This window comes from Culex pipiens, chromosome 3 (assembly GCF_016801865.2).
Source record: "Culex pipiens pallens isolate TS chromosome 3, TS_CPP_V2, whole genome shotgun sequence".
NCBI lineage: Eukaryota > Metazoa > Arthropoda > Insecta > Diptera > Culicidae > Culex > Culex pipiens.
The window spans coordinates 89,755,283-89,770,911 of record NC_068939.1 but is presented as its reverse complement, the minus strand read 5'-3'; the positions used below and the strand labels follow the sequence as shown (position 1 = coordinate 89,770,911).

Sequence of the window (15,629 nt, the reverse complement as noted above, 5' to 3'; positions counted from 1 at the left end):
TTCTCTATAGCTCAAAAGTTGCGGGTTTTAAGTCTCCTAAAACACATCAAAAAAATCTCGAAAATAAAAAAATACGTATTTTGGGAAATCGTGTTTTTGTAAAAAAAACAGTTGATTAAAAAATCTGCAAAAATTTTTCCGTGTATCTATTTTTTTCTCAATAGTCCTCAACAATACCTACAACTTTGCCGAAGACACCAAATTGATCAGAAAATTCACTCAAAAGTTACAGCTGTTTGAATATTTACGTACCATTTTTGTATGGACAGCAGCCACAATTGTATAGAGATTTGTATGGGTGAACCAATGACACAAAATAGCTTCTTTTGTAAAAGGTAAGGCCCCCACAATGTTTAAGCAAACTCGAAAAATACAAAAAAATAAAAATGGTCGAAATTGGCCGATTTCGTAGAGAGTTGCGCAAAGGTAATCTTCATCATTTCATGTTAACTGGGGCTGTGTTAACTGCTTTCATTCCCATTCGCCATATTCCAAGATTCAAACCAGCGCGCTTAATTTCCTTCACACCATTCTTCACATGTTCATTTGCGTTCACGAAGTCGTCGTCGTCGTCGTCGTTTGATGCGTATAAGTCGTTCATTCCTGAAAGTTTGACGTTCTCCTTCGCGTACGTGAATCGTAACATAGTCACTAAATTTCGGTGGTTCCTGAGCCAGCACCTGAAGCACATATCACCTTAAATCAGTGTTAGTATTAGCAGCGATACAAAAAGCCTAGCTGCCGCCAGACATTGTCGAAAGTGTTTGCATTTATTAGATTTAAGTGCGAGGTGCTTAATTCACTTTCGATTGACTACCATGCTAAGCGGGGCAAGGTCGTTCGGTTGCACGGTGCTACGTCACAGCAATTTGGGCCATAACACTCGATTGGCAAGTATTCGTTCTGGATGATTGAAATTGGGATCGTCTTTGGGATGTTTGAGACTCCGTTCGTTGACCTAGATGATACCGGTGTGTCGTGGACTTTGATACTTTTGCATGGCTGTTCTGTCTGAGATTGTTGCTGTGGTGGTGGATTAGTCAGCGTATTTAATATATGTACAAGTACCCCGCATGATTAGACCGTGTACTATTCGTATGGATAATTGGTGGTATGTCGATAAGATTACCTTTTGGAGTGTCGATCACACGATGTTAGTTCGGTTCAGGTAGTCTTGTGAACAGGTGTTGAAACGTGTTGTTCGAATCGTTTTAAGTCATGTTGGGCATTTTGGAACAGTCTATCAAGGCTAGTGTGACACGGTTTGGTGTTCTACAGTAGGTCACTTTATCTAAATACTCGCATCCTCCACAGATGAGTGCGTCTAATCGCATCAATGTCAAGGTCCACCAGGGAACCGTGTCCGGGGTGAAGGAGAAGCTCCCGAACGGGAGTCCGTCGTACGCGTTCCGAGGGATTCCGTACGCGAAGCCTCCGATCGGTGAGTTGCGCTATCGGGCGCCACAACCGTTGGATAAGTTCTCGGGCCCTGTACTGGACTGTAGTGCCGAACGGGACGTGTGCTTTAGCCGGAACATGTTCACTCAGGAGATCGAGGGTTCCGAAGATTGTCTGTTTTTGAACGTGTACACGCCTCAGGTTGCTGGTGATGGAGCGCCGTTGCCGGTTATGGTGTTCATTCATGGTGGAGCTTGGCTTTTTGGCAGTGGTAACAACGACTGGTGAGTAGACCTGCAGAATTAGCTCAGTCCTAGAGTACATAATGATCTCTTGCAGCTACTCTCCGGAGTACTTGCTGGAACAAGGGGTCATCGCAGTGACCCTCAACTATCGGCTCAGCTCGCTGGGTTTCACCTACCTACCTAGCCAAGGCATCGAAGGCAATGCCGGCCTAAAGGATCAGCTAATGGCACTCAAATGGGTCAAGCAGAACATTGCCAAGTTCGGTGGCGATCCGGCCAACGTAACTATATTCGGTGAGAGCGCCGGGGGTGCCTCAGTTCATCTACACGTGCTGTCACCTCTCTCGAGGCAATACTTCCACAAGGCCATCTGCCAAAGTGGCAGCAGCATTCACGAGTGGGTAATGCAGCGAGACCCAGAGCTAAAGGCACGAACCCTAGCTAAACTAGCCGGTTGCAAGGGAACCAGCGATGAAGACGTCTACGAAATCCTAATGACGGCCTCGACCGCGGACATTGCGGGTCACGCGGTTGGCGTGCTAACGGCGGATGAACGCAGACGCGGACTTCCGATGCCGTTCAAACCGGTGCTCGAAAGTGCCTCGGCAACCGATGCCATCGTAACGAAACTTCCAACCGAGGTCATGAAGACGCCCAACAGCATCGAAGGTATCCCAGTCATGATGGGGGTGAACAACGGCGAAGGCATCATCATGCTTCTGGATGCCGTCAAAAAGCTAGATCTGTACGACAACGATATGGCGAGACTGATTCCGCGCTCGGTGAACGTCAACCCGGCGACCAAAGCCAGCAACGATCTGGGCGAGGAAATCAAGAAATTTTACTTTGGCGATAAACCTGTCTGCAAGGAGACACTTCCCCAGCTGGCGGATTTGATGAGCGATTATCACTTTGCGATTTTTGCCAACACGTGCGCCGAACTGCACGCTCGATATCAGCACCAGTCGCCGCTGTACTATTACAATTTTAGCTTCGACGGCGAGCTGAACATGTACAAGAAGCTGCTCAATCTGAAGGTTCCTGGAGCGTGTCACGCGGATGAGCTGTCCTATCAGTTCCTGTGAGTATAATTTGGATAAGCTTTAGGATAGTTTTTAGGCTGAGTTTTTTTTTTAGCCAAGCTTTGTTGGATTTTCCATTTAGGAGATATTTTTTATGACCATTTAAAAATATTAACTTTTTTTCATGTGTTCTCATTAAATTTTTGTCCAGTAAACCAGAATTCAAATCGATGCCGTTGAAGATTGTTTAAGGAGGTATTTACTATGGCAGACAAGCACCCCGCGCTTTTTAACAATTTTCCCTGCTTTGTTTGTTTTCCTGCATATGTTTGCAGAAAAGTCAGCCTACATACCTGAAGTTTTTTTTTGAAAAGGTCCAATAAACCAAATTTTCAGTTTTTGCTTTTTGGGTGTTTTTTAATACCCCTGACTCAAGGCGGTTTCAAAAACACCCAAAAAGCAAAAAATGGAAATTTGGTTTATTGGACATTAAAAAAAAAGTCCAGATATATATGGCTTTGTTTGTAAGTGTTGGCAAACTGTCAAACACGAAAAAGTGCGAGTTTTGTTTGTTTGTTTGTCATTGTCTTATACCTCCTTTAGACAGCATTTTTTTAAACATGGTACATGTTATGATAACTTTGGTTAACAAACCGAAACATAAAAGTTGCGTTTCAATCGGATCCTCAAACGACTTAAATTGCTTTCCTACACTGAAAGCCCGACCATGGTAATTTTAAGAACATTTGCTAAAAATGCTGCTTATTAAAATAACTGTGCCTTTTTGGTGAAAGTAAACGCAAATATGGTAGAATGTACCATGCTTCCACAAAATTGCATGGTAGCAATTACGAATTCATTATCATTCTTTCCATATTGGAGGGTTGGAATTACCATACCGCTCTCGACGTAGTAAAACTGACTGCGTTAATCAGTTAACCCAAGCACGGAATGTTTTTAGCAAAAATACGTCGGTGCGTGTTCTCAATTTAACCCTACAATATGGTAGCAACTACCATGGTTGGGTTTTCAGTGTATAAATATATTTCTAATATAATCAATATTTAACATAGTGATTTTCGAGTAGTTTTTTAGAAACAATAATTCAAACCCGGACAGACGGTATTAATAAAATTCATGCCATTTCAATAACAAATACTGTCCATTTTTGCATAAGAGTTTGATAACAGTTTATGTTATCATAACAAAATTTGTTATTGGTCTGATATTGAAAACAGCTTGGAAATAACATTTTGTGTTATGGAAGAATAACTCCAACTGTTATTAGGATGATAGGATTAGTTGTTAAAATAAGAAAAACTAATTACAATGATTTGTTCGAAGAATAAATAAAAATGTTATTAGTCTGTTATTACAATAACAATCCAATAACAAAGAATTTAAACGGCGGAAAACAAAACTTGTTATAAAAAACATAAAATGTTATTGGCCTAGTATTTCAAATGTCAAAAAAAATTATTCCCACGTTATTTCCATCTGCTCGGGAAGTTTAAAAATCGAAATTCTCGCAACTACCAAAATGTAAGTTAGTATAAGAGAGCACATCGGCATCGATATGTCATGTGGTCTGCTTATTTGCTCTTAATCTTTGTTTAATTTCTTAAGTAAAAGACACAACTAGAAGTACATAACCTCACCTAACCCCCCTCCCCAGGTTCCGCATGGCCCCCCTACCTGTCAAACCGGACTCGCCGGAGGCCCGCGTCCGCTACTACATGTGCCGGCTGTGGACCAACTTTGCGAAGTATGGTAACCCGACGCCGGCGGACGACGCGACGCTCCCATTCCGCTGGGAACCGGTGGCGCACATCGATCCCAAATCCAAGGACGAGTTCCAGCTCAACTGTTTGAACATTGACGCCGAACCTAGGATGGTTCGGAATCCGGACAAGGCTCGGATCGATTTCTGGCGAGGCGTTTACAGACGGTTCAACGATGATATTCTTAAGGTTAAGTTGTGAGAAAGGTGTTTGGACTGATATTATACATGTTTTTTTTGGTGATAAGAGGAGATACTTGGTTTAGTTTATATTCAAATGACTTCCATTGTACTGCTGGAAAAGGGCTTTCCAAAAGTTAAAACGATTCGCAAATGGGTTTTCAACCATCGTGGGTCTATCGTTGAGATCCAAAGCATGAAGTTCAAACTGTCCATTTAATCCAATAGCCTCTTGAACCGATGACCAGCGGAATCCCAGTGAGTTGTCCGGAGTTGGAGTTCCAAGTTTGGCAAAGTTTGTCCAAAGTTTACACATAGTTGTGCGGTATTCTCGGGCAGGACTAGATTCACTTGTGTTGTCTGTGTTCAAAAACGATGATCTAGAAGTAACAAGGAGTCAATAAGAAGATTTAGGTGAGAGTTTTTTGTTATTACGAGAACATGTAGCAAAGATCATCTCCATGAGCTGCTCCAGGACAGGATGCAGGAGCTTGACTTAGTTCGCGAAGTTTGTTCAACTCCGACACATAGGAGAAGATGTAGAAATAAAGTGGTGAACTGAAATGGTTATTCCTGTTAGACGTTTGTGGGAAATATGTGTCAAACAAACCTCTGATGTAGGTTGTGTAATTCCGCCGAAAGATAACCAGCAAACTTGTTTGCATTATCACCAAGGACTTGCACCAAATTTGGGACGGTCTCGATCGATAACGCTTGTTCTTTGAAGAAAAACTTCTTGATAGTGGAAAATGCATCTTTTCTAATCTTTTCATCGGCGACGTCTAATGCAAATGGGAGCAGTTGAGTTTCTAAAGTTCGTTCGTACAATTCCAGCGAACTAATCACGTGACTTGCTAACGCAACACCTTCTTCGCTCATAATTCCCATCATTATTGGAATGTTTTTCGGGAGTTCTTTCTTGATGAGTTCTACCGGATGTTCGATAATTATTGGATGTTGTGAATCAGTTCGTTCAACAACGGGAGTAAATGGGAAGTTGACAACCACGGATCTTTCTTCGCTGGTCATTACTTGGTATTGCAAATCCGTAATTTCCTTTGGACTAGCGGTCAGCAGGCATTCTGAAATTGACATTCAATATATTTATTAAAAGTCACAGTTAAATCATGATGCCATACCGAACACCTGTTCATCATTGTTTTCGTCCTCACAACCAAGAAGCTTCGCTAGTCTACGAGCCCGACCATCTGGATCCTTCTGTAGAACCCACTGATTGAACGCAGTTCCACTTTGAGCAATTGCCTTGTGAAATAACGGCCTATAATACAAATCAGAGTTTACGTACCGTCATCAGGGGTGACATTGGGTCTGGGGGGTGAGATCGGGTCATACAAATTTCAGCATTTTTGTATGACCCAATCTCACCCCCCAGACCCAATGTCATCCCTGATGACGGTACACCAGATAACTTGAATCCACAATACCTTGAATTCTCTGATAAATAGTGCAAATGTACAGAAGATCCACCAGCGCTTTGTCCAAAAATTGTAACGTTATCCGGATCACCCCCAAATCCCTTAATATTTTCCCTAACCCACACCAAACTCATCCGTTGATCCTTGAGGCCCATGTTCCCATGAATTCCAACGTCAGGAAGACACAGAAATCCCAGCGGCCCCAACCGGTAGTTGACAGTAACGACCACCACTCCCTCCTGGACCAGATGCTTGGCGCCATACATTGACGATTGGGCACTTCCGGTAACGAAGCCACCGCCATGGAACCACACCATAACCGGAAGCTGGGGGGTTTCGCTAGGTGGTTTAGAAGGCAAACTGGGCGTGAACACGTTCAGGTGGAGGCAGTCCTCGGACATTTGATCGTTTGGCAGGTAGTTGTCCACCGTGAAACATCCTGGGGCATCCTGGGCACAGTCCAAAGGGGAAAAGGGCAGTTGGGGTAATGGCTGGGGAGGCTGTTGACGAAGTTCATGTTTATTTTACAGAATAAAAAAATCTGATTTATTTGTTTAACTGACATTAAGATCAAATTCAATATGGAATCTTAAAAATTTCAAAAAGTTTTCAAAATCAGTATTTGAATAATTTCTGGAAAAATCTAAATAATGTCAATTAAAAATGGTACATTTATGTTGAAAAACGCCAAACAACCTCATATCTTATCTCTTCGCTAGTCTAGTTCCACCACCTTTTGATACCCGCTCTTCAATCACCGTTTATCTCCCTTTACCTCTACGACAATTAATTAACCGCGAATGAAAGGCGAACACCCAAAAAGAGACAATCAAAACTAGTCCATTCACCTGAAACCTCAGTTCGCCAACAGGTGCCTTCGCGTACGGAATCCCCTTGAACACAAAGTATTCGGCTCCACTTGGCAGCCGCTCCACCACTCCGAGCAGCTTGCCCGGTCCGATCTCAGCCAATACTCTCCCAACGTCTCTCGTCGCTCCAGATGCACTTAATTTATGCCTTCCGTCCATCGTTGGAGACCTTTCGTACGCGACTAATTGAGTGTTTTCTCCTTTTACAGTGCCGAGTTCACGATCGACGAGGGTAGCTGAAACAAAATAAACACAGTTTGGTCAACCACAACGAATGGCTCGTCGTCAGCGCAGCGTGGTTGTGGTTGATGCGGTGTCGTGCCCGAAGATTGTGACGGTAGATAATGAGAGTGTGTGTATGTAAATCGTTCAGCTGGATCTTGCGACTGTGATAGCCTATACACAATTGAAGCATTCAGAGTGCACAGCTCGAGTTGACGAGTTTGGTCTAGTGAGAAGATCCGGTAGAGATGGCGGAGAGGGCACCTGTAGTACAGATCAAACCTGGTAGAATCTCTGGTACAAAACGAACACTTCCGAATGGAAACAGCTGGTACTGCTACAAAGGTATTCCGTACGCTGAACCACCGGTGGGTAGTTTAAGGTTCAAACCTCCCGTGCCTTTGGAGAACTTCAGAGGTCAACTGCTGGACTGTAGCAGTGAGCGGAATGTAAGTCTGAGCAACAGCTACATCCCGCCTGACTCGGTGGGATCTGAGGACTGCTTGTTCTTGAACGTGTACACTCCGGTTGGATCCGGAAAGGGATCGATCACTGCCAAGCTACCGGTGATGGTTTGGATCCATGGAGGTGCCTTCTGTAGTGGCAGTGGAGATTCGTCGATCTACAACCCGGAATACCTGGTTCAGGAAGGAGTGGTCGTCGTGACGATCAACTATCGGTTGGGACCGTTGGGATTCCTATACCTACCCGCCGTTGATATCTATGGTAACATGGGATTGAAGGATCAACGGCTTGCACTGAAATGGGTTCGAGACAACATCACTAGCTTTGGAGGCGATCGTGACAACGTGACTTTGTTTGGCGAGAGTGCAGGTGGTGTCAGTGTGCACTTGCACTGTCTCAGCGATGATCCAGTTAAGCACTTCCACAAAGCCATCTGCCAGTCAGGGGTGGCAACGAGTTCGCTGGTGTTCCAGAAAGACCCGGAGGTCAAAGCACGGAGATTAGCTCAATTCATTGGCTGTCGAGGCAATACGGATCAGGAAATCTTGGATTTCCTTCACTACATATCTGCTGAAGATATTGCCTTGAAGCAAAAGGGAGCCCTTACGGAATATGAGCAAACTCTAGATTCCCTCTATCCTTTCAAACCGGTCATTGAACCTGCAAACTCTGAAGATCCATTCATAACCGAGCAAATTCTGAATCGTCTGAAGACTCCAGGCAGCCTATCGATCCCGATGATCATCGGTGTCAACAGTGAGGAAGCGGGATATAAAGCTAGTTCACTACTGAACAACTTGGAACGCTACAAAAAGGAACCTGGGAGGTTCATTCCAGAATCGCTGGATGTTCCGGAAGACTTTGTGGCATCTACCGCTGGAAAGATACTAAAGTTCTACTGCGCAGCTTCGGAACCATCAGAAGAAAAAACGCACCAGTTGACCAGGATATTTTCGGATAATTTCTACGTGATGCCTGCCTTAGTGGCGTTGGATAGCCATAAGCAATACCATCCAGAGTAAGTTTAGAACAATCATTTATTTAGACCACACTAACAACCCCAATCCGTTCCAGCTCACCACTCTTCTTCTACCAGTTCGCTGTGGAAGCAGAACTGAACAAATTTCGTCAGTTATGGAAAGTGCCAGACGACTTTCGAGGAGCGTGTCACGCGGACGATATCTGCTATCTGTTCAGCTCGTCTTACTTTTTCACCAAGGCCATCAAAAAGGGTTGTGTGGCGGAACGGATGCGAACGGTCATGTGTCGGATGTGGACCAACTTTGCCAAGTGTGGCCATCCGACGCCGGAAGGCTGTGGGTTGGGGTTTACTTGGGAGCAGTATGAATCGAAACAGGGTGGCTGCTTGCAGATCTCACATGAGGACGTTAAGATGGTGGAAAATCCCTTCAAGGAGAGGCTTGAGTTTTGGAAGAATCTCTACGGTAGATATAATGAATCATTTTTAAAGCCAAAGTTGGTGTAGTTTAAATTTTAAATTTTATGTAGATTGGTGTATAGAAAAGTTATACCATTACAAACCATGTGATATAATAAAAAAAAAAACAAAAAAGACGTTTTATTGTAATTTTAAAGAACACAGCTACTAATAACTTTTAGATTTGTCTTGTTAATAAGAATATTACAATTCCGAAGAACTGAATACCTTCAAATCACAATTTTATGTTTCAAACCGACCTACTCAAAATTTAGCTAGATTTTTGAAACACAAATATTCCTCCCTGAGAATATTATTTACTTTTTTTACATAGTGCTTATTTGGTTGAGCCGGTGGAAATGTAATTTTTGATTATGTTTCAACTAAAATTATTAAAATATTTTTTGTAGGCCCTATCGCGGATAGGATACCTCTTGTGGCAAAAAAGTTTCGAAATCCGACTTTGCAGAATCGGGTTTACACGATTAACAATAATAAATTAAATAAATGTTATCCAAATTGTTTGCTTTTTTAGGTTTGCGGTTCAGCAGTTTTTGATTTTTTAAAACTTTGTTCTACTGTTATTAAACGAAAAAACATAGAGTCATACAAATACAAAAAAAAAAACAACTAAATATTTTGTACATTCATTTGTTGCTTGTCAAATGCAGATAATTATCACCGAACCTCGCGAACAACTCTTTCCAAAACTGAATACGCTTTTCGAACGGTTGTTCAATCATTCGAATCGGATCGGTCAAGTGCAACGCCTTGAGAACAAACTCTTCCTGATCACAATCGATTGGTTCCGAAGGTTTCCACTCAAATCCAAGCTCGCCCGATTCCGGCGTAGGGTGACCAAACTTGGCAAAATTGGTCCACAATTGAACCGTAATGGCGCGATACTCATCGGCGCGACTTCCATCCTCGATCATAGCTTCGGATACGTTTCGTTTGAACAGGTACGAAATGTCGTCACCATGGGCCACTCCTTCCAGCTGGTGTGCAGCTTGAGGGTTTGCTTTCAGGTAGTTGAATTCGCAGTCAAAATCGAAATAGTAGCAGAATTGGGGGGCACTGCAATTTGTAACGTTCATTAGTTGAGTATTTACATAACATTAATCATGATGATTTACTTTTGCTGGAATCTCGCCTGAAGCTCGCTGGCGACAAACGACGGTATGATGAACCAAATGTCGGACACGTAGTCCAGAAAGCCGGTCAAACAGTGCGCGGTGTCGTCTCCGTAGTAGAATCGCTTGATCTCCGCCCCAACTGAGGCCAGCTCCTCCGCGGGAACCGTAAGTTGTGCCGGAACGAAAGCCCTCGGATCTTGGGAAAACATTCTAATCGCAGGTTGTAGCAGAGGAAGAAATGTTACGGACTCGTTGCTGTTGAATCCGATGATCAGCGGAATCGAGGTGAGGTCCGGCCGGTGCAGAATGTCGGTGTAGTTTTCCGTGATGAACGGTTCCTCGGAATCGGCCGACTCAATCGTGGGTGTGAAGGGAAACATACGCATCGCCAGCATGTCGTTCATCGTCATGCAGCCCTCGGACTTGGCAAACAGATCAAAGACGGATGCGCTCATTAGAGTTTCTGGAAATATTTGAGAGGGTTGGCAATTATTGGATTGGATGTCGATGATTTACTTGTGCCTCATCCGACTTTTTGAAGAATATTAGGTTAAATTAAGCCCATTCTTTAAATTTTGATAAATTTGCTTTGCTTGGAAGTCAATATCATACATGATGTCTCTGCAACTACAATTTCCCTGTATCTCGTCAGCATGTGGGTAAAACAATTAGCTTTGTTCTAGAAAGTTGTGCGAAATTGACTAAAACTGATTGTAGAAAACAAAGAAAAAAATTAAAAAATGTTTAGATTGAGTTACACTCATTTTTCTAAAAAGTGCTGCAAAAATCTTCCAAGAGATCTTTTTTCTTTGTTTTGATAAGTATAGAAAACACTCAAAAATTATTCAAAAAAAATATTTTTAATACATGAATTGTTTGGTATACATATCAACTCCAAAACCCTCATGCATTTGACGTTAAATTTATCGTCATACTATTTTTACAATCAATTGTTTAAAAAAGCGCGTTTAGGGAGACTTGATCTCTGTTTTTTAACAGTCACTGGAATCAGCCTCAAGATTAAATAATTGGGCTGGGTTTTCGTACATAGTTTCCTTTAGTATAGTTGTACATAACTTACTGCAATGTGAACCATTTTTCAAAAGTTTTGTAAACAAAAATTACCAGCTTTTGTAAACATGCTCAATTTTGATCTAACAAAGAAAATTTTAAGTTTTTAAATATTTTGCATGCTAAACTTGTTATATTTTGAACACAAACGTACAGGTTTAATGTGAAATTGCTGTAACTTATAGAAAATTAAAAGTTTGGATGAATAACAAACATTTTGCTTTAGATTTCTTCAAAGTGTTGAAAGGGGGATCAAATTACCCCCAACATTTTGAAAATGCCGGTTCAACATATTTTTTTAAAACGCTTGGCATGATTCGAAGAGTTTATCTAATGAAATACCCTTATCAGCCAAACATAGTTGAATGTATTAGCTTTCAATTCATGCAAAAAGATCATAGTTTAGTGAGAAATTTACAGAGTTATGTGCGATACAAAAAAAATGGGATCAAGTCTCCCCACTCTCCCCTAATTTAAAGAAATGATTCAAAATCTGTCTAAATTGTTGGAATAAGTTATTAGATACTTCGTAAAATGAATACCAACATTATTCGTGTTTTTGCCTTCCTCACCTTACGGAGGAATGGCTATAAAATCACTCGAAAAATGAACTTCTTAATTCGACCTCGTAGACCCACCTTCACGTATACATATCGACTCAGAATCATGTTCTGAGCAAATGTCTGTGTGGATGTGTGTCGGTGGGTGGACAAAAAAATTGTCACTCGATTATCTCCGGACTGGGTGAACGGATTTCGACCGTATTAGTCTCATTCGATCTGTCTTGGGGTCCCATAGGTCTCTATTTAAAATCAGCAAGTTTAGCAAACTACTTCAAAAGTTATGCTTAAAAAACGATTTTGGCGTATGTCCGGAAGATTGTAAAAAGGGTGGTTTTTGTAAGAAAATCTATCATGTTATACATTTTTAGAGAGGTATTAAAAAGACCATTCCAATGAGCCCAAAACATTGGAGATCTGACAACCCTGTCAAAAGTTATCAGCCCTTAAGTGTTATTTATACACTTTTTGTAGGCCGGATCTCAGATATTTCAATAAAAATTATGTCCGTGTCCCTTATGCGACCCATCGTTAGTTGGATAATCGAAAGACCTTAAAATGAACCTAAAACATCGATGATCTGACAACCCTATAAAAAGTTATTAGCACTTAAGTGTTATTATTATACACTTTTTGGAGGCCGGATTTCAGATATTGTGATATAAATATTGTCTGCATCTTCCATGCGAGCTATCGTTGGATAGGTTTTTTATCAGACCTTGCCGATGAGCTAGAAATATTGAAGGTCTGCGAACGCTATCAAAAGAAATTAGTAATAAAGTTGATTTTTAAACATGTTAAGGGAGAATGTTGCTATTTTACTGAATGTATTGACTTTATGAATGTGAGGAAGGCGCCAACGATTAAGTAACGTTTTTTTATTTAATAAAACTGCTCCTCACAACTCGCCATTTGAAGTAAACGCCATATGTCTCATATGCATTTTCATCGTTTTTGAGTTATTGATGCAGTATGGTTCAAAATCGTGTGTTCTTTCAGAAAAGCCTGCAACATCCAGTACTTTGTTCTAGAAAACAGGAGAAAATCCAGTTTTTTCGCGAAAACTTAACACGTAGTTCAATGTATGGGACAAACTTCAAATGCGTTTTTCTCAGCTTGCTGTTTTTGCATATGGGACATTTATGCGATCATGGGCAGTTTAGTTTCATCAAAGTATGATGGAATTGGGATTTCATCAAAGTATGATGGAATTGAAATTGTCAAAAGTCATCAAAAAACCATTTTTAACATTTTTATTTTTAAACCTGTAACTTCACAACGATTGGACTTAGAGCAGTGCACTGCAGCAGTGCTGCAGCTTGGGCTAACGAGGCTAATTCTATAAGTGCTGCTTCATCTGGAACTTTTGCAATTTTCACTCTTTTTTGTATCCGTCAAAATTATGTTTTAACACAATAGCTCATAACTTTTGATAGCGTTATCAAATCTTCAATGTTTTGAGCTCGTTGGAAAGATCCGGATCCGGACAAGTTTTTCATCATTTTTTTTCTAGATCCGGCCTCAAAAAGGGTATAACACTTAAGTGATCATAACTTTCGATATGGTTGTCAGATCTTCAACGTATATAACGCATTGTAAAGGTCTTCCAAATACATGATGGGGTTTTTTTTACAAAAAAACACACTTTTTACAATCTTTCGGACTTTAGTCAAATTAGTTTTTTTTAATGTGGGACCATCCATAAACCACGTGGACACTTGAGGGGGGGGGGGGTCTGGCGATTGTCCACGATCCATACAATTTTTTTTTTGTATGGACAATTGTCCACGAGGGGGGGGGGGGGGTTGAGATTCCTTAAAAAAGTGTCCACGTGGTTTATGGATGGTCCCTGTCCAACTAGTTTGTTTTTGACCATGACGATGGGTAACTTTAGTCCCTTATCATGAATCCGAGGTCCGTTTTTTGATATCTCGTGACGGAGAGGCGATACGACCCCTTTCATTATTGAACATGCGAAAAAACTGGTGCTTTTCAATAATTTGCAGCCTAAAACGGAAATACAAAAAATAGCATTTGAAGCAATAACATATAAACTTCATGCACACTAACAACTTATTATTTAGTAGGCGCAGGCGTAAATTATATGTGCTTGTGCTTTGTTCAGTTAACGACTACTGAGATTCACAATTTCGTATATTTTTACTTGTAATAGGTTTTTTTGCTGCTATTGCAATATATATTTTTTTATGTAATGTTTTAAATACTACAGTAATGAATATTAGCAGAAGGAATGCGTGCTCCTGTTTAGTTACAATGTTTTAATTGAAATGACTATGTCATAATAAAACTAGCATGAAGCAACATCTAATAACTCCATCAGAAACGAAACGAAACGTATCACCAATTAGACCGGATCACAAATTGTAACAGTCACGTAACCTTCTTCGAAGCGTGCATATATTTATAATTGAGCACAATACGTGTGGTGATAGAAAACATGTGATTCTGAAGCACATAAGCGTCTTTAGTAGTTTTTTTTTGACAAATTTGTCGTACGCCTTAATTAGAAATAAATAGATTTCTTCAGTTATTGTTTTCTTCAACATACACATTGTTTTAGTTGAATCGAGACTCTAGTAGTTTTGAATTGTTTTCGAAAATGCGACGTTCATGCGTTAATCGGTAGTTCATATTTCAGCAAAATGCAAGTCACGTCACAAAATACAACTATATACCCTAAGCTGTAAATTACAATTTGATGCATTGTACTCACCGTAAACCTCCTCATCACTATCACCGGTACACCCGAGGTTCTTGGCCAGCGTCCGTGCCTTAGTTTCACATTCTTTTTGCTCAACCCAAACGTTGAACGCTGTTCCAGATTGACAAATCGCTTTGTGGAAATACTTGCGAGACTCCTCGGTCAGATAGTGCAGATGTACCGAAGCTGACCCGGCACTCTCCCCAAACAGTGTCACGTTCGTTGGGTCTCCGCCGAAGAAAGAGATGTTTTCGTTGACCCAACGCAACAGTAGTCGTTGATCTTTCAGACCCATATTGCCGTGAATGCCTGCGGAGGGTAGCTGCAGAAATCCAATCGGTCCCAAGCGGTAGTTAAAGGTCACGACTATGACGCCCTGTTGAACCAGATACTGAGGACAGTACAGTGAAGAGTCGCCGTTTCCCAGATTGAACGCACCACCGTGGATCCAAACCATCACGGGAAGTGGAGGTTGTTGATCTACGTCGGACGGATGCACCGGAGTGGCCACGTTGGCATGCAGACAATCTTCACCGATCGAAACCGTGGTCGGAGGTAGCTGCATCAGCGCTGGACACGAGTTACGCTCGTAGCTGCAGACTAGCAGATCGTCGTCGTCCTCGGCATCACAGAATCTGTCCACTGGAACCGGTGGCTTAAAGCGAAGTTCTCCAACGGGCGGTTTAGCGTACGGAATGCCCTTGAAACTGTAGTAGTCTTTTCCATTGGGCAGCTGATTGGTACGGCCTTGAATTCGACCAGCCGGAAGACAAAGCACCACATCGTTCAAAGCACAACTCATTTTTATTCGGTTTGTTGTTGGTTTTCAGCAAGCAGAGGCGGCACTTGTAAAGGTTGTTGTTGGTTCGTTCACCACTCGGTTGAAACTGGGATTAGAACTGCTTCGCATGGCAGTTTTACAGCAGATTTACATTGTATCGTCGGCTCACAGTTACAGCTGACGTAGAGACTCGGCCTAGCTGAACGCGTTCCCATCAATTACGGAAACTAAAGTGGATGCGCCCCCGCTAATAGATGGTCTCAAAGAACAATTCCGATGTTGCGTAACGTTGCGTTGTGATAAT

General features: G+C 41.7%; 2 protein-coding genes across 5 annotated transcripts; one reads left to right on the top strand and one right to left on the bottom strand.

The window, feature by feature from the left end:
• Window positions 1-317: 317 nt before the first annotated feature.
• On the top strand, window positions 318-9,700 carry LOC120422279 (esterase E4-like). Of its 4 annotated transcripts, none has more exons than XM_039585665.2 (4): window positions 575-707; window positions 1,315-1,682; window positions 1,738-2,724; window positions 4,341-4,697. In XM_039585665.2, exons 2-4 carry the CDS (start codon window positions 1,315-1,317, stop codon window positions 4,645-4,647), a joined length of 1,662 nt encoding a protein of 553 aa, XP_039441599.1. In that variant the 5' UTR covers window positions 575-707; the 3' UTR covers window positions 4,648-4,697. The 4 variants fall into 4 exon arrangements, with proteins under 4 accessions (XP_039441600.1, XP_039441599.1, XP_039441597.1 ...); XM_039585663.2 differs by having other exon boundaries at window positions 605-890; XM_039585664.2 differs by lacking the exon at window positions 575-707 and adding an exon at window positions 907-1,248.
• On the bottom strand, window positions 4,702-15,497 carry LOC120422277 (uncharacterized). Its single transcript, XM_052709925.1, has 10 exons — window positions 14,557-15,497; window positions 10,192-10,654; window positions 9,706-10,132; window positions 7,623-7,774; window positions 6,910-7,189; window positions 6,071-6,561; window positions 5,765-5,904; window positions 5,236-5,707; window positions 5,061-5,183; window positions 4,702-5,005 (listed from the first exon to the last, which is right to left on the bottom strand). The coding sequence occupies exons 1-10, from the start codon at window positions 15,344-15,346 to the stop codon at window positions 4,708-4,710; spliced, it is 3,636 nt and encodes a 1,211-aa protein (XP_052565885.1). The 5' UTR covers window positions 15,347-15,497; the 3' UTR covers window positions 4,702-4,707.
• Window positions 15,498-15,629: the final 132 nt, after the last annotated feature.

Excerpts from the sequence above, each read along its gene's own strand:
- LOC120422279 (XM_039585663.2), top strand. The coding sequence starts at position 819 with ATGCTAAGCGGGGCAAGGTCGTTCGGTTGCACGGTGCTACGTCACAGC. Across the intron at positions 891-1,314 it reads TGGGCCATAACACTCGATTG|ATGAGTGCGTCTAATCGCAT; the intron begins GCAAGTATTCGT and ends CATCCTCCACAG. Across the intron at positions 2,725-4,340 it reads GAGCTGTCCTATCAGTTCCT|GTTCCGCATGGCCCCCCTAC; the intron begins GTGAGTATAATT and ends CCCCCTCCCCAG.
- LOC120422277 (XM_052709925.1), bottom strand. The coding sequence starts at position 15,346 with ATGAGTTGTGCTTTGAACGATGTGGTGCTTTGTCTTCCGGCTGGTCGA. Across the intron at positions 10,133-10,191 it reads CAGGCGAGATTCCAGCAAAA|TGCCCCCCAATTCTGCTACT; the intron begins GTAAATCATCAT and ends TACAAATTGCAG. Across the intron at positions 6,562-6,909 it reads TTGGCGAACTGAGGTTTCAG|CCTCCCCAGCCATTACCCCA; the intron begins GTGAATGGACTA and ends CTTCGTCAACAG.